The sequence below is a fragment of the Bombina bombina genome, chromosome 4 (assembly GCF_027579735.1).
Source record: "Bombina bombina isolate aBomBom1 chromosome 4, aBomBom1.pri, whole genome shotgun sequence".
Lineage (NCBI taxonomy): Eukaryota > Metazoa > Chordata > Amphibia > Anura > Bombinatoridae > Bombina > Bombina bombina.
The window spans coordinates 1,231,977,686-1,232,001,678 of NC_069502.1; the positions used below are offsets into that span (position 1 = coordinate 1,231,977,686).

Sequence of the window (23,993 nt, forward strand, 5' to 3'; positions counted from 1 at the left end):
TTCTGGAACAAGTAACTCTATATCCTCCTGTCTAAATAGCCCTAGATGTACACCATCATCAAGCAGCGATAACAATTCTCTCTTAAAGATCAAAGTTGGATTTCCACTAAGCAGTGTATACGTAGTTGTATCACTTAATTGGCGAGAGGCTTCATCAAAATAATCTTGTTTATTTAAAACAACAATATTCCCTCCCTTATCGGAGTTCCTAATACAATTTCTTGATTTATTTTGAGTGATTCCATCGGCCAATTTCTCAGATTTGTTAACATTACTCCTAACTGTTTTTTTATTTACAGACAGATGTAGTATATCTCTTTCCACAGTTTTTTGATACAAATTAATCGCTTGTCCCTTAAATTGTATAGGATAGAAGTCTGAGCCATATTTCTTAGGCCCTAGTGGTATAGCTTGTTGACATAGTGTATCATGACCTGTTTGCAGATCTATCATTGTGCTAAGTGTGCAGGCATCCTGAAAGGAGACATCTTGTATATGTGATGTTATATTAGTATCAGTGGATCTCAACTCCCTATCAGCACCAACATTAGGTTGTAAGCAGAAAAACCTTTTTAAAGTTAACTTACGTATAAACCTATTAATATCTATTAATGTGTTGAAGGGGCAGAAGTCCCTGGTAGGTGCAAATCCTAACCCTCTGCTAAGCAAACTTATTTCATCTTTCTTGAGAACATATGAAGATAAATTGATCACATTTAAATCTAATTGTCCCACATTTTGTTTTCTCATTTCTTTTTTCTTTTTGCCTTTGGATCTCCTGACCCATCTAAAGGGACTTTGGATCCTTTCTTGGGCTCTTTGTTACGCTCTTTTCTTGAATCTCTGGTCCTTGTGGATTGCCCTTCATTCTCTGTGCCTTCATTGCTGTTTACCTGCAGAGAGTGAGAGGAAATAGAGGAAGAGATAGATGAAGAAACAGAAGAGGGGAGAAGAGAGGGGAGAAAGATGAAGATTCTGCTGAATCTGCTGATTCCTGGTCTGAGGACTCTGCTTCTGTTGAGGAGAAGACCACTTTCTTTGCTTGCTTATTTTTCAAAATTGGCTTTGGATTTTTATTCTCATCCTTCTTAGCCTTGTTTTTTGTTATTATTGTTATTCCATCTTCTTCCTTTACCAGGAAAGGACTTCCAGGAATTCTTTTGGAGCTGTGGACAAATATAAACCTTGTTGGTCTCATAGTCCAATCTGTCTCGATTAAACTTCTCTCCCTTACGTTCTGCCAGGATAGAATCCAACTTGTCACACGTTCCTTCATATGTTTCTTTTGTTCTAAGAAACTCCTCATGTTGTTCAAATTTTAAAAGTTCTTTTTCAATTTCCAACATCCTCTCCTTCAAATTCACTCTTTTATTCACTTTGCACTTTATCAAGATGTTTAGTAATTTCAACGAGCATTCTGTGAGTGCCTCATTCCATTCTTGTACTATATCCGGGTTCTCTACCTCAAAGGTAGGAAATTTATTAAGCCTTAATCCCCTCGGGATCCTACAGAGCTCCACATAATGCTCAAAGGCTTCGATATCCCAGGTTAAGCGTAAATCAGCCACCAATAACTTTTCTAAAGCTTTGAACTGTGATTCCATACAGGGACTAAATCCCTCATATTTATCAGCTGAAAAAACTTGTCTGAATAATTCCTTTCTTGATTCAGCATTATACAGAGAGCTAGACAAAACTGTATTATCCATTTCCATGATAGTACCGTGTCTTTTATACATATATCAATGCATTCACTACTATAGATATCAAAAACAAAATAAGTCCTTGATGGAGGTGCGCCTATGGTGACGAATGTAGCAAACAATCCGATATAAGGCTGCTCTTCTGTAGCGTGCGTAGACGGTTAGGAAATCTGTAGTGGGGAAACAGGAAGGCGCAATAGGGTGATAACGTATAGACCCAGACAGGTGAGTATAAGGAGAGAAAAGGTACTCACAAGCAGGGCGGCACTTGAACGTGCCTAACCAAGCGGGCCGGGACCACAGCGTCGCCCGGGAGACTCACAACGGCAACAACACCAATCCTCGAGCCGGACCAAGTTCCGTGTGGCCAATCAGGAACGCTGGATGATGACACACCTCCCTCTTCGTATGCCGATACTGAACACAGGCATAGAGGGTAGGAGACAGGAACAAACTGTGTAAGGCTCTCCCGAATACCGAGAGCTTGATTCACACAAGCCAACAAGCTGCTATAAAGACATAAGTCTCATGTCTTTATAGCAGCTTGTTGGCTTGTGTGAATCAAGCTCTCGGTATTCGGGAGAGCCTTACACAGTTTGTTCCTGTCTCCTACCCTCTATGCCTGTGTTCAGTATCGGCATACGAAGAGGGAGGGTGTGTCATCATCCAGCGTTCCTGATTGGCCACACGGAACTTGGTCCGGCTCGAGGATTGGTGTTGTTGCCCGTTGTGAGTCTCCCGGGCGACGCTGTGGTCCCGGCCCGCTTGGTTAGGCACGTTCAAGTGCCGCCCTGCTTGTGAGTACCTTTTCTCTCCTTATACTCACCTGTCTGGGTCTATACGTTGTCACCCTATTGGCGCCTTCCTGTTTCCCCACTACAGACATTCACTACTATAAACCGATTCACCAAACAAGCATGTGTTGTACAACGTAATGAATCTTCAATTCACACTGTTCAAAAACATATAAATATGTAAACTTTTTTCTTTTTACTTTTTTGCTGAAATAGAGCCGCAACCTTTATCCTTAATCCTCTTTAGCTTGTATAAGCTTAAAGACAGGTTCTCTTATTACCACAATGTTATTCCTTATATTGTATTGGTATTATTTATCCGTTGTGAGACAGGGATTTGCAAGCAGGCGTATTGGCCATTCAAACCTTTGCCTCTTTTACTTGACGATTATTTCCTTAGTCACACACTATTATCCCAAACAATTAAACAAGGAATACTTCTTCAAAACTGTTACGATATCATGGTTACCTTTGTCTCCTGTAGAGGAAAGATTTTAGATAAAAAAGAATTATACTGGATCTATCAGTTGAAAACTAGAACCCCCTATGGCCTCAATTTGGAATGGGACATCAGCTATTTTGTATAAGATATCAATCAGTATCATTCCTTTTTTGTATAAGAAAAAAGTTTACATATTTATATGTTTTTGAACAGTGTGAATTGAAGATTCATTACGTTGTACAACACATGGCTCTCCCCCCCCTTCTCTTTGGCTCTCCCCCCCCTTCTCTTTGGCTCTCCCCCCCTTCTCTTTGGCTCTCCTCCCCCCTTCTCTTTGGCTCTCCTCCCCCCTTTTCTTTGGCTCTCCTCCCCCCTTCTCTTTGGCTCCCCCCCCTTCTCTTGGCTCCCCCCCCTTTCTCTTTGGCTCGTCCTCCCCCCTTTCTCTTTGGCTCTCCCCCCCCCGTCTTCTCTTTGGCTCTCTCTCCCCCCTCTTTGGCTCTCTCTCCCCCCTCTTTGGCTCTCTCTCCTTTTTGGCTCTTTTTCCTCTTTGGCTCTCTCCTTTTTGGCTCTTTTCCTCTTTGGCTCTCTCTCTCCCCCTCTTTGGCTCTCCCCCCCCCCTTCTCTTTGGCTCTCCCCCCCCCCTTCTCTTTGGCCTCTCCCCGCCCCCTTCTCTTTGGTCTCTCCCCCCCCTTCTCTTGGCTCTCCCCCCTTCTCTTTGGCTCTCCCCCCCCCTTCTCGTTGGCTCTCCCCCCCCCTTCTCTTTGGCTCTCCTCCCCCCTTCTCTTTGGCTCCCCCCCCCTTCTCTTTGGCTCTCCTCCCCCCCTTTCTCTTTGGCTCTCCCCCCCCTTCTCTTGGCTCTCCCCCCCCCCATTCTCTTTGGCTCTCCCCCCTTCTCTTTGGCTCTCCCCCCCTTCTCTTTGGCTCTCTCCCCCCCTTCTCTTTGGCTCCCCCCCCCCCTTCTCTTTGGCTCCCCCCCCCCCCTTCTCTTTGGCTCTCCCCCCCCCTTCTCTTTGGCTCTCCCCCCCCCTTCTCTTTGGCTCCCCCCCTTCTCTTTGGCTCCCCCCCCTTCTCTTTGACTCCCCCCCCCTTCTCTTTGGCTCTCCCCCCCCCCCTTCTCTTTGGCTCTCCACCCCCCCTTCTCTTGTGCTCTCCCCCCCCTTCTCTTGTGCTCTCCCCCCCCTTCTCTTGTGCTCTCTCCCCCCTTCTCTTGTGCTCTCTCCCCCCCTTCTCTTGTGCTCTCTCCCCCACCCCTTCTCTTGTGCTCTCTCCCCCCCTTCTCTTGTGCTCTCTCCCCCCCCTTCTCTTGTGCTCTCTCTCCCCCCCCTTCTCTTGTGCTCTCTCCCCCCCCTTTGGCTCTCTCCCCCCCTCCTTTGGCTCTCTCCCCCCCTCTTTGGCCCTTCTCCCCCCCCCCCTCTCCTGCTCCCTCTCTGGCTCTGTCTTCACATCGCGGGACCCCGCCCGGCACGCCCCATCGCGGCGACACCCGCCCGGCCACGCCCCATCGCTGCGACACCCGCCCGGCCACGCCCCTCGCGACGCCCGGCCACGCCCCCATCGCAACGCTCCCGTCGGCCACAAACAGCTGTGAGGTCTGGGGAGCAATATGATTAGTGTCTTTTGTGTACACCAATTAATAATGAGGATGATGATGTACAGCACAGCGTAAGTTAGAGGTTAACTATTAGCCTGGATCAAGTTGTAATACGATTGAAGCTTTACAGCATGTCTGCCCTGTTAGCTTTAATTTTCTTCTTAAATGGAAAGAGTCCACAGCTGCATTCATTACTTTTGGGAAATAAGAACCTGGAGGAGGCAAAGACACCCCAGTCAAAGGCGTAAATACCTCCCCCACTCCCCTCACCCCCCCAGTCATTCTTTGCCTTTCGTCACTGGAGGTTGGCAGCGAAGTGTCAGAATTTAATTTGTCTCTTATGGAGGGTAGTACTCTTCGGCATGGGACAAGAGTTTTAAGTAGTCCTGTTAGTCTTTCAGTGAGGGCTTGGATGAAAGTTAGAGTTGCAGGGAGTTTCTTTCTGCGAAACCATCCCGACTCAGATTAACAGCTCCTCAAGCAATCAGCGTTGTCGAACTTCGCTTCGCTGCCTGCTTTCTTCTCTCAAGTCAATGGCGGAGGAGATGCTACTATCCGTCACACTTGAATGGCCATGTTCCTGTTCCACGGTGTAGATTCCGGTAAGATCGTTTCATTTTACTTTATTTGCAATGTACTGTAATGTGAATGTTTCCCGAGAGGTTACCACCTTGCGGGTCTAACTATACATAAGGGTCTCAGTGAGTCTCTTTTAGTAACTTGGAATTGAGGGTTAATATCTCATGATGGGGGTTATTGAACAGGGGGGTTTATAATCATGTTTGTTATGTGATTCAACCTGCTAATGTGTGATGTTTACTGGGCTCGTGGTTGGAACATTGAGGCCTTTGGAAGTGACGCAGCCTTTTGGTTGGGCGCGTTGTTTAGACTGTACGGTTTACCTTGTGTTCGGGCATGGCTACGTTACGTTCTTCCATTTTCGCATTCCAGAACGTGTGGCGAAGGAAATTTTCTAGTCCGCTGGGGTCTGGTCATAGGAGGTGGTGAGTGCCCCAGCCATTGTGGGTGTCAGATGCCATTTTAGTTTTCACTACTTTAGTCCATATTTAAATATCAGTCAATAGCATGTTAATTTCAGATTCAGTTACAGAGGATTCTGATACTGAGACTATTTTGATTTCAGATTATGTGTCCGGTGATGAATCCGGAGTGGCCTCGTTGACGCCTGTCAACCAGTTTTGTTCCATATGCTATTTCAGAGTGCCTGGTTCCTCGGGCTCGGGGAATCAAGGGACTGCTGAGCCATCCGCCTCTGGGGGTCCTGTCCTCCGAGAGGCGAGTTCCCTATCAAATCATACTTCTGCACATGCAGGTAACCCAGTTTATGGTTCCTCCATGCAGGGTGGCGTGTTTCCCCCAGAGGTTGCAGCACGTTTTCGCTTCCACATAATGTTGGCAATTGTTCGTCTGCAGAGTCCAGGCGTTTATTTGAGAATGTGCTCGTGCCCTATTGTCCCAGGCCTTCCGCCTTTGGGAGGGCCTCTACAGTTCCCCGCGAGGGTATCTGTCCCTGAGTGTTGTGCCTTCAGTTACAGGATTGCGTGCCTTCTCGTGTTGCTCAGACATGTTTTTCAGTTATTGAATGACCCTATAGTTACCAGATACAGGGACTTTGTCTGATAATTCGAATGGTGCACCTCATTAGACACGTGGGGATGAAGTAATCTCCTGATTGTCATTTGTTTGAGATTTTTCCCAGTTTTGTAAGATAGGGCTCCGTTTGACTGGTCCTGCGGGTAGGCCTGTGTCTTTTTGGGCATTAACCTCTGGGTTGCCTTATATTTTATTTATATCCGATGGGATGTCTTTTATTTGTTTTTGTTTCCTTCGGGAACTTTCTGGGATTGATAGTCTTTATTACTTCTTCGGAAGTTGTTGGACATGTTAGTCCTCTGTTAAAAATGTCTGTTTTCTGTTTTTTCCCCTACGAGGGAGAATTTACGCTGTTTGCCGGTTGGGACAATAGGTGCAGGCTGGTCCTGTCGGGTTTGTTCGGTTTTGCGACTGTTCAGACATATGGCGCTGTTCTGCTCGGCTGGTTCGGTAGAAGCGCCGAGTGCTCAGGTTATCATTGTTTTTTCATGTTCAACTAAGCATTCAAGAGGACCTGTGGGTCCTTGAGGTGGGAAAGATTGTTTCAGTCCTTTAAGCCTTCAGTTATAGATGACCGAGCAAGGGAGTTTTTTCGCTGCGTCACTCTATCCGACATCTGATTTCATCAGAACTTAGAGTTTCCTCCCCTGTGTGGTGGAGGGTGGGAGGGCTTAATGTTCCTTACGCTATTGAGAGGTTTGGCCTTCATTTTTTAGGCCTCTGGATTTGTCTTTTTGGGCTTGATCCAACAGCTTGTACGGGATAGCTGTCTAGCATGCGGAAGGTTTGCAGTTTGAAACCTGTTGCAGCTCCTGACACCTTGCAGGTGTACACGTAAGCTGTTTCTAGTATATCTAGATGCAGCTCTTTCTCTTGACTGAATTATAAGAGGCCTTTGGGTCTTCTTCCATTGCCTCCGGGTGAGTGGATCTCCTTTTAGGGATCTGGGTTTCTGGGTGATGGTTGTTCCCTGCAGGGACTTTTGTTTAGCTCATGGTTTTCCAGGGCTGCGTAGGCTTGGTGCCTTCTCTTCCTTGTGTCCTCTGCTTGTGCGGAGGTGTTAGGGAGACTAATCCTGCTAGTAGGATTTTTTTGACCTCAAGGTATCCCTTGGTTGTCCTGAGGCTCTTAGAAGTATCTTCATACGACTTCTAGCCTTGCTCCTTGGAGCGTTGGACTTTGGCTAGGGGTGGTTCCTTCCTTTGGTTAGAGCTTTCGAGTTCTTCTCGCTATCTGGATTCTCTGGATATGCATTCATGCACTTGTGTCTGGCTTTTTGGCTGGTTGGGGTGTTTCGTTCTAGGGTAAGGTTTGCCTGAACTATTAGGTGCTGGACCTGTTTTTCTACCTGAGACTTCTGGTTGCTGAAGCTTTGCTTGGTCTTTTTCCTGACCCAGTCTTGGGTGGTTTTGGAATCTTGAATCTCAGGGCTGGTTGGGTTGTTCCACTGTAGTGGGAACTTGGGCTATGTCCTTGCTCCATCTACCTAACCTGGTCATGGTTGGCCAGATTTTCAGAGTATTTTTTCTCTTTGCCACAGAGTGGCCCATGTCAACTGGTGGTTAGCCATGTGGCTTGAACCTCAAGGGTGGTTGGTTCATACCCAGCTGCTGGCGCTGGATGTCCAATTTCTGGTGCGCCTTAGGGTTGCATTCCCCTGGTCAGCTTGCCAGTGTTCCTGTGGAATCCCTGCTCTGCAGGCAAATGGGTTGGCTGTGCCTCTGCTTGGCAAGCTACTTATAGTGGGGTCCTTTTCTAGGACATCTGTGTTGGGAATTTATCTTCCCATTAGCCGGTGCCTTGAGGCCTTGAGGAGTTGTTGCCCTTCCGGCATTATCCCTTTTCTTTAGGGAATATTCTCCTCCCTATGGAGATGGAGTCCTTGCTTGGAGCTTCTCCCGGATGGGAGGCGGAAAAGGTGGGATTGGTTCCCTCTGGTGTCTTGCTGGCTCCAAGCAAACTTGTTGGGCCTTTATTGATAGATCCTTAGGTCTATGGCCCTGTTGTCGGGTTGTACTTGTGCTCTGTGGGGATGGCTGTGCTATCCTTACGCTCGTTCCTGACCTGTTTCGGGATTCTTTTGTTTCCCTATCTTGGATTCCCGGAGGCTGTGTTGGTCCAGCTAAGTGTGGGTCTGCAGGTCGAGATGGCCGAGCAGTCTAAGGAACTGCGTTCGGGCGCAGTCTCCTCTGGATGTGTGAGCTTTGTTGAGTCTATCCTGTTAGCTTAGTATGCTAGGGTAAAGATTTTCCTTTCAACTTGCTCCATTGATTTCAGAAGAGGGTTTACTCTTCCTTCGGGTTCTGAGGGTATACTCTCCTTCTCGGGGGGCCTCGATTGAGGTTTTGTGCTCCCCTTTTCAGGGACCTGTGTGTACGTCCGGCGACTTAGGTTGCCTGGAACGTGCCCTCTGTCTGGGGGTTGCTTTTGCAGTCTGTTTCTTGCTTGACTGCTTCTTCTTCCTCGCAAGTACCCTCTGTGTCATCCTGTTGTGGACTCAAAATTGGGGTTTTTCACTTGGGTGTATTACACACTTTTTCATGGTTGCATACTTTGGTATTCTATGGCCAGACTCTCGGAGGACTTTGCCTCTTCAGTTGTATTCCGTGCTTGCAGGATATTGGGGAGACATCTGTTCTGCCTCTGTGCCCGGTCTTATCCCGGGTTTAGCTTGGTATAGGCGTGGCCTTCTTTCCCTGTTTGGGCCCCTTTGGATCTCTGTGAGCTGGGCTCACTCGTGGAGGTGTTCTTTTTGTATTTGGGGACCTCTTGGTTTCCTTGGTTCTCCTTTGCCTTGTTCCCTTGGGGGTTTCGGCTGCTGTTTCCTTCATTTGTGGAGATGAGCGGTGGGGGACCGTTTGTTGGGCTACGGTGTATCCTGGAGGACTGTTGGCTCGGTCGAGTCCATTTGCGGTCTCTGGTTTGGCTTCTGAGCTAACTGCGAGTCAGTGTCATTGGGGCTTTTCCTCTTAAAAATTTCTCGGCGGGGGCGTGTCCGGGCCAGGGCCTAAGATGGCTGCTAAATTGGGAGCTCTATGACTTACTATTACAATCCGCCTTGTAACTAGAGTATTTTCACCCATCCAGACAAAAATTGAATCTTATGAAGCCGAGAACAAGTTGTAGGTCTGGAATATACTTATATTTGAAGCAAAAAGAAGCTTCCCAAACCGGACCGCAGAGATTTCTGGGCGGCCTTCAGGGAAGGGAAACTCAGCACCCCCCCCCCGGGGAACTGGGGTAAACAGAGGACTTCTGTATTCCTCTATATTTGGGACTCTACCCACCTCTAGCAAGTTATCATGGAGGACCTATTCCTGGTCGTTAAAGCCCTGATGGAGAAGCGGGAAACGTTGATCTGTGAGAGAGCCGACCGCATTGTGGCGCAGTACCCCGCACCACGCCTAGAAGAAGGCGCAGTTGATCCTACCGAAGCATCGCATAGTGACCCGCCACCCTTCCTACCTCATAGTCCGGGCCCTGCGAGCAAGAGCAGCCCAGAGTGCAACGTATCTGAAGCCTTACCGCCTGGCTTGGCTTTGGAGCAAAGTAAACTGGGAGGGCTGGGTGACGCTGTGAGAGATGGGAGCCCTAGTGTTACAGGCCAGCGCCTCCCGATCAACGGAGACATAATATGGAGTCCCGGCCTGGGATCGGCCTTGTTCGTGGCCGGGGGAGATGCGGCCGGCTCCCCTGGGTGGGGAATGAGGCCCCCGGACGGGATCTCGCCTAAGTATTGCAGTGGCCTACCCTGGAGGTTCAATGGCTGGCGTTCCTCTTGCTTCCTCAGCTGGCCTAGCCTCGTGGAGACCGGGGGGTTCCTTCCTCTATCCTGTCGATGGGATCAGACAGGTATCGGGTGATATTGCAATGAACAGAGATGGGGTTGGACCCCTGGGTCAGGCACTGGGAGTTTCACCCCCCCCCTCCCGTACTGAAGAAATGGGCTCCTTTGCATAGGTTATGTGTGCCGATGTGTAATATGCGGGATGTGTTTCTGCTATAAGACAGCTGCTTAGCTGGCAGCGGTGTTCTGAAGAGCTGGCACCGGGTAAATATGACTGATAAGTTGGGTCTGGAAATAGAGGGCCATGAATATATAACTCTGCTGAGGGCCGTGCTGCCTGATAGGAACACTTTATGACTCTCTGTCCGGATTTGACACCCTGGGGCACCCAAGATGAGATTTGCACACCCTAGCCCTACACATATATTGTCAAAATTATTTATGTTTGTGCCTGCAGAACCCGGGCAATATTATCTCATGCACTGTGACCATCGGGTGGGGGGGTGTTTCATATGTGCACTATATATTGTGATTGGTAATGCTTATTTGAAAAGTTAATCGCTTGTATCCCTTCTCTATCTTTCTATCTAACCTGATGTGGTATCTCAATTGGCTACAACTGTTGAATACATGTTATGTATAATTTGCACCCTCTTATGTATTCCCCTTCCTGGATAACTGTTACAGCATAGTGCAGGAGCTAAGAGGGGCCAATTCAGATAATTGAGAGGTTGGTATGTAGAATATCCCGTTGAGGCCTCAATAAAGCATATCTAAGAGATTTAGGAGTGACCCACAATGATTTCCTTAGAGGTTTGTCTGATGTATGCATGTGAAATACAGGGTGATTGTGTAAATGTTTGTTCAGGTCATCACTCACTGCATCAATATGTCAGGGGAGGTTTCTACAGTGAGAAGAATATAGATCTCCACCACACTTTAGCAGACTTACGCAAGTTCTTAGCAGAAAAATCCTAGCAGGTTTCCTTACAGGCTAAGGGACTTACATTATCATCATTGGGTGGGTGGAACCATACTGACATGTCGGGTTCTAGAGGACCCCTGCAGCTGTAGCCCCCCAAATCCGTATCAGACCTATACTATTATATTGGTAGATGTATCGCCCCGTGTTCGGACGTGCATAGTTTAACCATTACACAGCCTATATTGCATCTTCTGGAGTCTTAATATGAAAATTAGGCTGTACTACTATTATCACCCACTTTCTTATTTTCTGTTGTCCAAACTTAGTTATATGTACCCCAAGTTCTGTTGCATTTACCAGGGACAAATTCAAGCTTACATATGTTATGATCTGGTCACTGAAAGTGGGTTTACTCTAAGTTAATTGTTTTAACCTGTGTTATTTGTCCTTAAAGAGAAAAGTTGGTCATATATGACATAGTAGTTAGATGATAAGTTTCGCTGAATACATCAAGGACAAGCACAAGCCTGCATAGGTTAAGAGTTGGTTATGGCATTTAGGCTTATATCAAGCTGATTATTTGTTGTGTGTTATATGTCCTTCTGTAACTGTATTTATGTAAAATGAGGCGATATCCATGGCTGGAAAAAGTACCTTTGGGTTAGGATATGCTTTGATCCTGCTGATGTGCAGACATGCTTGTTTAATTACCTGTGTAAATCCTAATGTATGACAAATGGGCATGTTGCCATGATGTTTCTTTCTGAAATTGTATGTTTGTTTGCCATTGTACCTCAATAAAAAACTATTATACAAAAAAAAAAAAATTCTCGGCTTCGGACGAAGCAGGGTTTTTTATTGGGTAAAGGTTCAGGCCTGGTGCCTTCAGTATGGGCCACCTATTGTACCCTCCCGTCATGGCATTCAGTGTCCTCTATAGCTTGGGTATTGTTTTCCCAAAAGTATTGAATGCAGCTGTGGACTCTTTCCATTTAAGAAGAAAAACATAAATTATGCTTACCTGATAATTTCCTTTTCTTCTGATGGAAAGAGTCCACAGCTCCCGCCTGTAATTTTATGTGGGGCATCCTTATATTCTTCTGGCACCTTTCACCCTTAAATTTCTTCTGCTGTTCCTTGTTCCTCGGCAGAATGAATGGCGGATGAGGGGAGTGGGAGGAGTATTTAAGCCTTTGCCTGGGTTGTCTTTGCCTCCTCCTGGTTGCCAGGTTCTTATTTCCCAAAAGTAATGAATGCAGCTGTGTACTCTTTTCATCAGAAGAACATTTTTTTATCAAGAAAGCATAATTTATCTTTTGTACAGCTCAGTTATAGGTACATTTATGTGATATTTAAGGTACTGATATTATCAATGTCTGGTAGCAAAGTGATTGTCATCTATTGCTTTTAATTTTAATGGTATGTTAACATTTATTTTCCTTTTCCTGACCAGCTTAATGTGGCAATGACGCAGTATGTAGATACTGTATGGTGCTTATGAATACTTTTACTCACTGCGTTCTATCTGGCCTTTACATCTTAAGACGTCTTTAATTTGGCAGCTCTGCACTACATACCTGGTTTTCAGAGCCGGGTCGATATTCCGCTATGAGGATTGCGTGACTGACAATGTCTACTGCTATTTTGCGGGTCTCAACTGTTATGTGGCGCCTCCGTGCAGGCCTCTTACTCATCTCCCAGGTCTGTGGTGCTTGGAATCCGAAATTACGGATTTTGAAGTAGCGATCTGTTCACTGATCTTTGGTTGTTCTCCCACTCACGTTTGAGCGATTCGTAGGTGCCTATGACGGGTGCTATGTAGGTAAGCCTTAACTCTGTTAGTAGCTTCAGCAACTCGCAGCCATCTTAGATGCCTGCAGGCTCCGCCCTCTCAATAGAGGAGGTTTTATGTACATTCCTGGTAACTGTGGCTTTATGACTAATACTGGAGGTTTTATGTACACTCCTGGTCACTGTGGCTTTATGACTAATACTGGAGGTTTTATGTACACTCCTGGTCACTGTGGCTTTATGATTAATACTGGAGGTTTTAAACACTCCTGGTCACTGTGGGTTTATGACTAATACTAGAGGTTTTATGTACACTCCTGGTCACTGTGGCTTTTTGACTAATACTGGAGGTTTTATGTACACCCCTTGTTACTGTGGCTTTATGACTAATACTGGAGGTTTTATGTACACCCCTGGTCACTGTGGCTTTATAACTTATACTGGAGGATTTATGTACACCCCTGGTCACTGGGGCTTTATGACTAATACTGGAGGTTTTATGTACACCCTTGGTCACTGTGGCTTTATGAATGACGGTTTTATGTACACTCCTGGTCACTGTGGCTTTATGACTAATGCTGAAGGTTTTATGTACTCTCCTGGTCACTGTAGTTTTATGGCTACTACTTGAGGTTTTATGTACACTCATGGTCACTGTGGCTTTATTACTAATACTGGAGGTTTAATGTACATTCCTGGTCACTGTGGCTTTATTACTAATACTGGAGGTTTTATGTACATCCCTGGTCACTGTGGCTTTATGGGTAATATCGAAGGTTTATGTACACCCCTGGTCACTGTGGCTTTATGACTAATACTGGAGGTTTTATGTACCCTCCTGGTCACTGTGGCTTTATGACTAATACTGGAGATTTTATGTACACCCCTGGTCACTGTGACTTTTGTGACTAATACTGACGGTTTTATGTACACTCCTGGTGACTGTGGCTTTATGACTAATACTGAAGGTTTTATTTACACCCCTGGTCACTGTAGTTTTATGGCTACTACTTGAGGTTTTATGTACACTCATGGTCACTGTGGCTTTAGTACTAATACTGGAGGTTTAATTTACATTCCTGGTCACTGTGGCTTTATTACTAATACTGGAGGTTTTATGTACACTCCTGGTCACTGTGGCTTTATGACTAATACTGGAGGTTTTATGTACACTCCTGGTCACTGTGGCTTTATGACCAATACTGGAGGTTTTATGTGCACTCCTGGTCACTGTGGCTTTATGACTAATACTGGAGGTTTTATGTACACCCCTGGTCACTGTGGCTTTATTACTAATACTGAGGTTTTATGTACACCCCTGGTCACTGTAGTTTTATGACTAATACTGGAGTTTTTATGTGCACTCCTGGTCACTGTGGCTTTATGACTAATACTGAAGGTTTTATGTACACCCCTGGTCCCTGTGGCTTTATGACTAATACTGAAGGTTTTATGTACACCCACAGTCACTGTAGCTTTATGACTTATACTGGAGGTTTTATGTACACTCCTGGTCACTGTGGCTTTATGACTAATACTGGAGGTTTTATGTACACTCCTGGTCACTGTGGCTTTATGACTAATACTGAGGTTTTATGTACACCCCTGGTCACTGTGGCTTTATGACTAATACTGAGGTTTTATGTACACCCACGGTCACTGTAGCTTTATAAATAATACTGGAGGTTTTATGTACACTCCTGGTCACTTTGGCTTTATGACTAATACTGAAGGTTATATGTACACTCCAGGTCACTTTGGCCTCATTCCTAAAACTGGAGGTTTTTAAAGCCCTGGTTAAATATGATCTGACATGTTTTGCTTGACCGTTATTTAAAAGGATTAAGTTATTGCACTTTGATTGTACAAGTCTGTGATATCTCACCCATTATCGGAATTAAATGGCATAGGAAATCTCTGGCATGCAGTGTTAGCCCATATCCACCCTTTCATGAGGTTATCTACACTTCTGTGGGATTTAGATCTGGTATTTTTATTCCCAGAACTGACCTTTGAATTTACACAATATTCCTTATGTTTTTAGATACAACACAGTCATATTCATTGTGGCTATTACATCTGCATGAAGAGTTTTTTGAGAATTAAAGTACCTTTACTCTATCAAACATATATTGTACCCTTCAAGGATAAAGTAGTCTTTTTGAAGACTGTCCAGACAAGAAGACGGTGAATTTTAAGCCATTTATACTCAGGACTTTATCAGATACTTATGCATTTATGTTAACAGACTATATAGGAAGGCAAATTGTCTGTCTGTTTTCCTCAAGAACACCTTAGGTCTTTTGCCTGTGTATCGGCTAACAGGAGTTCCAGTTCCAGAATGGCTCAGGACTCATTCTACGTAGGGCAGTTTCAGCCTTTTGAGCAATGGAAGTAGAGGCATAACCCTTTGAACTGTGTCAGACTGGGGTCCTTTTTCATTACAAGTTGAATATCTGACAGTCACCATCAATGAAATGTATTCTGTTATTTCTCTTTTAAATTGTTTTACCCAAATCAATGAATGCATTGCTTTGTAACAGTCTCACTGGTGAGTATTAGCTAGATGAGGCAGGTTAACTTTATATTAAAACAAGAAACATAAATTCTATATTAGACTCCAGTTAATACTCACCAGGATCCTGTTCCTACCTATCTGTCCTGTGATTGACATTTACTGAGTGAATCAAAAAGTGTAGCCTCTTTCAAGTTGGTAAAAGGAAAGTGGTCAATTCTGTTCTTTCCTGCTTATGTATGGGGAGTCTCACTGGTGAATATAAGCTAGCATGTAAGTCAACATATTGATATTTATTCATTTATGTTTTAATTTCTATACTAGCTTGTTATTTAGTATCAATACAGTTGATTCCTTCATTTTGTTAGGAATTCTTTTTTTAGGCTCCAGGGGCGCGATCCGATATACGGCGTAGTTCTTGGCGCAAGCGAGGTAACCCGCGCCGCCCGTAGTTTCACCTCGATATCCAATATACCCCGCCGGCAGTTGCTAAAGTGCCGTAAGTCGGACAAACTAGCGATGTCCAGAAATAAGAGTAAGTACAAATTTCTGGAGTCGCCAGTGACTTACGGCACTTTAGAAACTGCCTGCGCCTAAAAAAACTTACTAATGTATAAAATCTCCCGTAACTGTCTTAACAGGCCTCCCAAAAATAGCCCGACACGTATACTCCTATATCCGCAATCCCCCCTCTCACTCCTAATAATAAATGTATTAACCCCTAGACCGACAACCCCCCACAACGCAATAAGCCTAATTATTAACCCCTAAACCGCCATAGCCCACACCGCAATAAAACTATCCTAGTATTAACCCCTAAACAGCCGCTCCCGGACCCCGCCGCCACCTACATTAAATGTATTACCCTCTAATCTGATCCCCCTACACCGCCGCCACCTACATTAAATGTTTTACCCTCTAATCTGATCCCCCTACACCGCCGCCACCTACATTAAATGTATTACCCTCTAATCTGATCCCCCTACACTGCCGCAACCTACATTAAATGTATTAACCCCTAATCTGATCCCCCTACACCGCCGCCACCTACATTAAATGTATTAACCCCTTATCTGATCCCCCTACACCTCCACCACCTACATTAAATGTATTACCCTCTAATCTGATCCCCCTACACCGCCGCCACCTACATTAAATGTATTAACCCCTAATCTGATCCCCCTACACCGCCGCCACCTACATTAAATGTATTAACCCCTAAACCTAAGTCTAATCCTAACACCCCCTAATTTAATTATTATTTAAATAAATCTAAATAATATTAATATTATTAACTAAAGTATTCCTATTTAAAACTAAATATTTACTTATAAAATAAACCCTAAAATAGCTACAATATAATTAATAATGACATTGTAGCTATTTTAGGATTTATATTTATTTTACAGGTAACTTTGTATTTATTTTAACTAGGTACAATAGCTATTAAATAGTTAATAACTATTTAATAGCTACCTAGTTAAAATAATTGCAAAATTACCTGTAAAATAAATCCTAACCTAAGTTACAAATACACCTAACACTACACTATCAATAAATTAATTAAATTAACTACAATTATCTAATATAAAATACAATTAAATAAACTATATTACAAAACAAAACACTAAATTACAAAAAATAAAAAAATATTACAAGAAATTTAATCTAATTACACCTAATCTAAGCCCCCTAATAAAATAAAAAAGCCCCCCAAAATAATACAATTTCCCTACCCTAAACTAAATTACAAATAGCCCTTTAAAGGGCCTTTTGCGGGGCATTGCCCCAAAGTAATCAGCTCTTTTACCTGTAAAAAAAAAGAAATACAATACCCCCCCCAACATTACAACCCACCACCCACACACCCCTATTCTAAAACCCACCCGATCCCCCCTTAAATAAACTTAACACTATCCCATTGAAGATCACCCTACCTTGAGCCGTCTTCACCCAACTGGGCCGAACTCTTCATCCGATGCGGGCACAAGTGGTCCTCCAGCCGGGCAGAAATCTTCATCCGATCGGGGCAGAAGAGGTCCTCCATCCAGCAGAAGTCTTCATACAAGCGGCATCTTCTATCTTCATCCTTGCGGCGATGAGGGGCTCCATCTTGAAGACCTCCGACGCGGAACATCCTCCTCGGCCGACGACTACCCGATGAATGACTGGTCTTTTAAATGATGTCATCAAAGATGGTATACCTCGAATTCAGATTGGCTGATAGGATTCTATCAGCGAATCGGAATTAAGGTAGGAAAAATCCGATTGGTTGATTTAATCAGCCAATCGGATTGAACTTCAATCCGATTGGCTGATTGGATCAGCCAATAGAATGTGACGTCAATTTTATTGACTGATTCAATTAGCCAATCGGATTGAAGTTCAATCCGATTGGCTTATTAAATCAACCAATCGGATTTTTCCTACCTTGATTCCGATTGGCTTATAGAATCCTATCAGCCAATCGGAATTCGAGGGACGCCATCTTGGATGACGTCATTTAAAGGACCAATCATTCGTCGGGTAGTCGTCGGCTGAGGAGGATGTTCCCCGCCAGAGGTCTTCAAGATGGAGCCGCTCATCGCCGCAAGGATGAAGATAGAAGATGCCGCTTGGATGAAGACTTCTGCTGGATGGAGGACCTCTTCTGCCCCGATCGGATGAAGACTTCTGCCCGGCTGGAGGACCACTTGTGCCCGCATCGGATGAAGAGTTCGGCCTGGTTGGGTGAAGACGGCTCAAGGTAGGGTGATCTTCAATGGGGTAGTGTTAGGTTTATTTAATGGGTGATCGGGTGGGTTTTAGAGTAGGGGTGTGTAAGTGGTGGGTTGTAATGTTGGGGGGGGTATTGTATTTCTTTTTTTTTACAGGTAAAAGAGCTGATTACTTTGGGGCAATGCCCCGCAAAAAGCCCTTTTAAGGGACGGTAAAAGAGCTGGTTACTTTGGGGCAATGCCCCGCAAAAGGCCCTTTTAAGGGCTATTTGTAATTTAGTTTAGGGTAGGGAAATTTTATTATTTTTGGGGGCTTTTTTATTTTATTAGGGGGCTTAGATTAGGTGTAATTAGATTAAATTTCTTGTAATATTTTTTTATTTTTTGTAATTTAGAATTTGTTTTTTTTGTAATATAGTTTAGTTTATTCAATTGTATTTTATATTTGATAATTGTAGTTAATTTATTTAATTAATTTATTGATAGTGTAGTGTTAGGTGTATTTGTAACTTAGGTTAGGATTTATTTTACAGGTAATTTTGAAATTATTTAACTAGGTAGCTATTAAATAGTTATTAGCTATTTAATAGCTATTGCACCTAGTTAAAATAAATACAAAGTTACCTGTAAAATAAATATAAATCCTAAAATAGCTACAATGTAATTATTAATTATATTGTAGCTATTTTATAGGTAAGTATTTAGTTTTAAATAGGAATACTTTAGTTAATAATATTAATATTATTTAGATTTATTTAAATAATAATTAAGTTAGGGGGTGTTAGGGTTAGACTTAGGTTTAGGGGGTAATATATTTAATGTAGGTGGCGACAGTGTAGGGGGATCAGATTAGGGGTTAATATATTTAATGTAGGTGGCGGCGGTGTAGGGAGGTCATATTAGGGGTTAATATATTTAATGTAAGTGGTGGCGGTGTAAGGGGGTCAGATTAGGGGGTAATACATTTAATGTAGGTGGCGGCGGGGTCCGGGAGCGGCGGTTTAGGGGTTAAACACTTTATTTAGTGGCGGCGGGGTCCGGGAGCGGCGATTTAGGGTTTTAAACACTTTATTAGGTATTGCAGTGGGGGATTGCGGTTGACAGGTAGACATTGCGCATGCGTTAGGTGTTTTTTTTTTTTTAGGGAGTTACGGTGCTCCCATACTCAGCGCAAGGCCTGCTACGGGTGCATTTTATGGCGAGGTGAAAATGGAGTAAGTTTTCTCCATTTTCGCCACGTAAGGCCTTGCGCTGGATATTGGATACCAAATTACGCGGCTTTTCTATGTTAGTCTATGGGGGAAAAAACTATGTCAGCCGGGTGAAATATACGTACCGCATTTATACGCGGCGCTGTATATAGGATACCAAACCCGCGCAAAAAACGGCGACGCTGCATATCGGATGGGGCCCCATGTCATTAAGTTTCCTGAAGTTCTGATACTAGTTGTAGAATGACTTTGTGTCATGTGCATTGTGAGGGCAGCAGCCCTAAGTGTTCTCTGTTCTTGCAGATGATCATGTCTGTGTTTGAGAGTAGCATGAAGGAGCGAGGAATTACAGAGAATGAAGCCTTTGACTGGGAAAAAGGAGGGACGGATATCCTGCTCTCCACCACCACGTGCACCCCACCCCAGCAGAACACGAGACAGACTGCCGCCATGTTTGGGTGAGAGATGGGTCATCTGGGATATAGCATCAATGTTGGGCATCTGTGTAAATTTGGAAAACATCTGGTGGAGATTCCAACATTGATGTTTGTCACTATATGTACAACATTGTCTAGTAGCAGTAATTATTTGTGTTAGTAAGCAAACAAGAAGGCAGATTACTAATCCATAGGACACCCTCATACGGAGGATTTAACTGTATCCAGCTCCCTTGTGACATCAATAATATGTGATACTATTTCTATTTTCTAATGTTTTGTACTCACTTAGGGTGGTCAATGTCACTCCTGTCCCAGGAGATATGCTCAGAGAAAACACTGAGGATGTTTTACAAGGGGAGCACTTAAGTGACCAAGAAAATGCTCCTCCGGTGCTTCCAGGCCGACCTGCTGACATCACAGGGCAGCAAGCGCACAACGTTGGCTTTAATGACTCAGAGGTCTGGGAGGAGACCGATGTAAATCGCAATAAGCTCAGGATCAGCATCAGCAAGGTATTGCTAAAGCTTACTCATGTCCCCATTTCTGTCAACTATCTGTATGGAATAACAAAAATACTTCTACAGCTATAAAAGAAAATATGTATGTGTGATACTAAACTTGTATGTATAAATACATATGTATGTGTAATACTAAGCTTGTATGTATAAGTACATATGTATGTGTGATACTAAACTTGTATGTATAAATACATATGTATGTGTGATACTAAACTTGTATGTATAAATACATATGTATGTGTGATACTAAACTTGTATGTATAAGTATATATGTATGTGTGATACTAAACTTGTATGTATAAGTACATATGCATGTGTGATACCAAGCTTGTATGTATAAATACATATGTATGTGTAATACTAAGCTTGTATGTATAAGTATATATGTATGTGTGATACTAAACTTGTATGTATAAGTATATATGTATGTATGATACTAAACTTGTATGTATAAGTACATATGTATGTGTAGTACTAAGCTTGTATATATAAGTACATATGTATGTGTGATACCAAGCTTGTATGTATAAATACATATGTATGTGTAATACTAAGCTTGTATATATAAGTACATATGTATGTGTGATACCAAGCTTGTATGTATAAATACATATGTATGTGTAATACTAAGCTTGTATGTATAAGTACATATGTATGTGTGATACCAAGCTTGTATGTATAAATACATATGTATGTGTGATACCAAGCTTGTATGTATAAGTATATGTATGTGTGATACTAAACTTGTATGTATAAATACATATGAATGTGTGATACCAAGTTTGTATGTATAAGTACATATGTATGTGTGATACTAAGCTTGTAGGTATAAGTACATATGCATGTGTGATACTAAACTTGTATGTATAAGTATATATGTATGTGTGATACTAAACTTGTATGTATAAGTACATATGTATGTGTGATACTAAGCTTGTATGTATAAGTACATATGTATGTGTGATACTAAACTTGTATGTATAAATACATATGTATGTGTGATACTAAACTTGTATGTATAAATACATATGTATGTGTGATACCAAGCTTGTATGTATAAATACATATGTATGTGTGATACCAAGCTTGTATGTATAAGTACATATGTATGTGTGATACTAAACTTGGATGTATAAATACATATGTATGTGTGATACCAAGTTTGTATGTATAAGTACATATGTATGTGTGATACTAAGCTTGTAGGTATAAGTACATATGTATGTGTGATACTAAACTTGTATGTATAAGTATATATGTATGTGTGATACTAAACTTGTATGTATAAGTACATATGTATGTGTGATACTAAGCTTGTATGTATAAGTACATATGTATGTGTGATACTAAACTTGTATGTATAAATACATATGTATGTGTGATACTAAACTTGTATGTATAAATACATATGTATGTGTGATACTAAGCTTGTATGTATAAATACATATGTATGTGTGATACCAAGCTTGTATGTATAAGTACATATGTATGTGTGATACTAAGCTTGTATGTATAAGTACATATGTATGTGTGATACTAAACTTGTATGTATAAGTACATATGTATGTGTGATACTAAACTTGTATGTATAAGTACATATGTATGTGTGATACTAAACTTGTATATATAAGTACATGTGTATGTGTAATACTAAGCTTGTATGTATAAGTACATATGTATGTGTGATACTAAACTTGTATATATAAGTACATGTGTATGTGTAATACTAAGCTTGTATGTATAAGTACATATGTATGTGTGATACCAAGCTTGTATGTATACTGTAAGTGCATATGTATGAGTGATACCAAGCTTGTATGTATACTGTAAGTACATATGTATGTGTGATACCAAGCTTGTATGTATAAATACATATGTATGCGTAATACTAAGCTTGTATGTGTAAGTATATATGTATGTGTGATACTAAACTTGTATGTATAAATACGTATGTATTTGTGATACCAAGCTTGTATGTATAAGTATATGTATGTGTGATACTAAACTTGGATGTATAAATACATATGTATGTGTGATACCAAGTTTGTATGTATAAGTACATATTTATGTGTGATACTAAGCTTGTAGGTATAAGTACATATGTATGTGTGATACTAAACTTGTATGTATAAGTACATATGTATGTGTGATACTAAACTTGTATGTATAAGTACATATGTATGTGTGATACCAAGCTTGTATGTATAATTACATATGTATGTGTGATACTAAGCTTGTATGTATAAGTACATATGTATGTGTGATACCAAGCTTGTATATATAAATACATATGTATGTGTGATACCTAGCTTGTATGTATAAATACATATGTATGTGTGATACCAAGCTTGTATGTATAAATACATATGTATGTGTGATACCAAGCTTGTATGTATAAGTACATATGTATGTGTGATACCAAGCTTGTTTGTATAAATACATATGTATGTGTGATACCAAGCCTATGTGTATAAATACATATGTATGTGTGATATCAAGCTTGTATATATAAGTACATATGTATGTGTGATACTAAGCTTGTATGTATAAGTACATATGTATGTGTGATACCAAGATTGTATGTATAAATACATATGTATGTGTGATACTAAGCTTGTATGTATAAGTACATATGTATGTGTGATACCAAGCTTGTATGTATAAGTACATATGTATGTGTGATACCAAGCTTGTATGTATAAGTACATATGTATGTGTGATACCAAGCTTGTATGTATAAGTACATATGTATGTGTGATACTAAGCTTGTATGTATAAGTACATATGTATGTGTGATACTAAGCTTGTATGTATAAGTACATATGTATGTGTGATACCAAGTTTGTATGTATAAGTACATATGTATGTGTGATACTAAGATTGTATGTATAAGTACATATGTATGTGTGATACTAAGCTTGTATGTATAAGTACATATGTATGTGTGATACTAAGATTGTATGTATAAGTACATATGTATGTGTGATACTAAGCTTGTATGTATAAGTACATATGTATGTGTGATACCAAGATTGTATGTATAAATACATATGTATGTGTGATACTAAGCTTGTATGTATAAGTACATATGTATGTGTGATACTAAGCTTGTATGTATAAGTACATATGTATGTGTGATACTAAGCTTGTATGTATAAGTACATATGTATGTGTGATACTAAGCTTGTATGTATAAGTACATATGTATGTGTGATACTAAGCTTGTATGTATAAGTACATATGTATGTGTGATACTAAGCTTGTATGTATAAGTACATATGTATGTGTGATACTAAGCTTGTATATATAAGTACATATGTATGTGTGATACTAAGCTTGTATGTATAAGTACATATGTATGTGTGATACTAAGCTTGTATGTATAAGTACATATGTACGTGTGATACTAAATTTGTATGTATAAATACATATGTATGTGTGATACTAAGCTTGTATGTATAAGTACATATGTACGTGTGATACTAAATTTGTATGTATAAATACATATGTATGTGTGATACTAAGCTTGTATGTATAAGTACATATGTATGTGTGATACTAAGATTGTATGTATAAGTACATATGTATGTGTGATACTAAGCTTGTATGTATAAGTACATATGTATGTGTGATACTAAGCTTGTATGTATAAGTACATATGTATGTGTGATACTAAGCTTGTATGTATAATTACATATGTATGTGTGATACTAAGCTTGTATGTATAAGTACATATGTACGTGTGATACTAAATTTGTATGTATAAGTACATATGTATGTGTGATACTAAGCTTGTATGTATAAGTACATATGTATGTGTGATACTAAGATTGTATGTATAAGTACATATGTATGTGTGATACTAAGCTTGTATGTATAAGTACATATGTACGTGTGATACTAAATTTGTATGTATAAGTACATATGTATGTGTGATACTAAGCT

The 23,993-nt window shown here is 41.6% G+C and overlaps 1 protein-coding gene across 1 annotated transcript in view; it reads left to right on the forward strand.

Annotated features, from left to right (window-relative positions):
- The window catches only part of TTBK1 (tau tubulin kinase 1), a 557,016-nt gene that overhangs the window by 394,836 nt on the left and 138,187 nt on the right, over nucleotides 1–23,993 (forward strand). Inside the window, exons 9-10 of the mRNA XM_053712777.1 lie at nucleotides 19,394–19,548; nucleotides 19,820–20,042. Of these exons, the coding sequence (XP_053568752.1) occupies nucleotides 19,394–19,548; nucleotides 19,820–20,042 (378 nt within the window). The remainder of the gene's footprint in view (nucleotides 1–19,393; nucleotides 19,549–19,819; nucleotides 20,043–23,993) is intronic.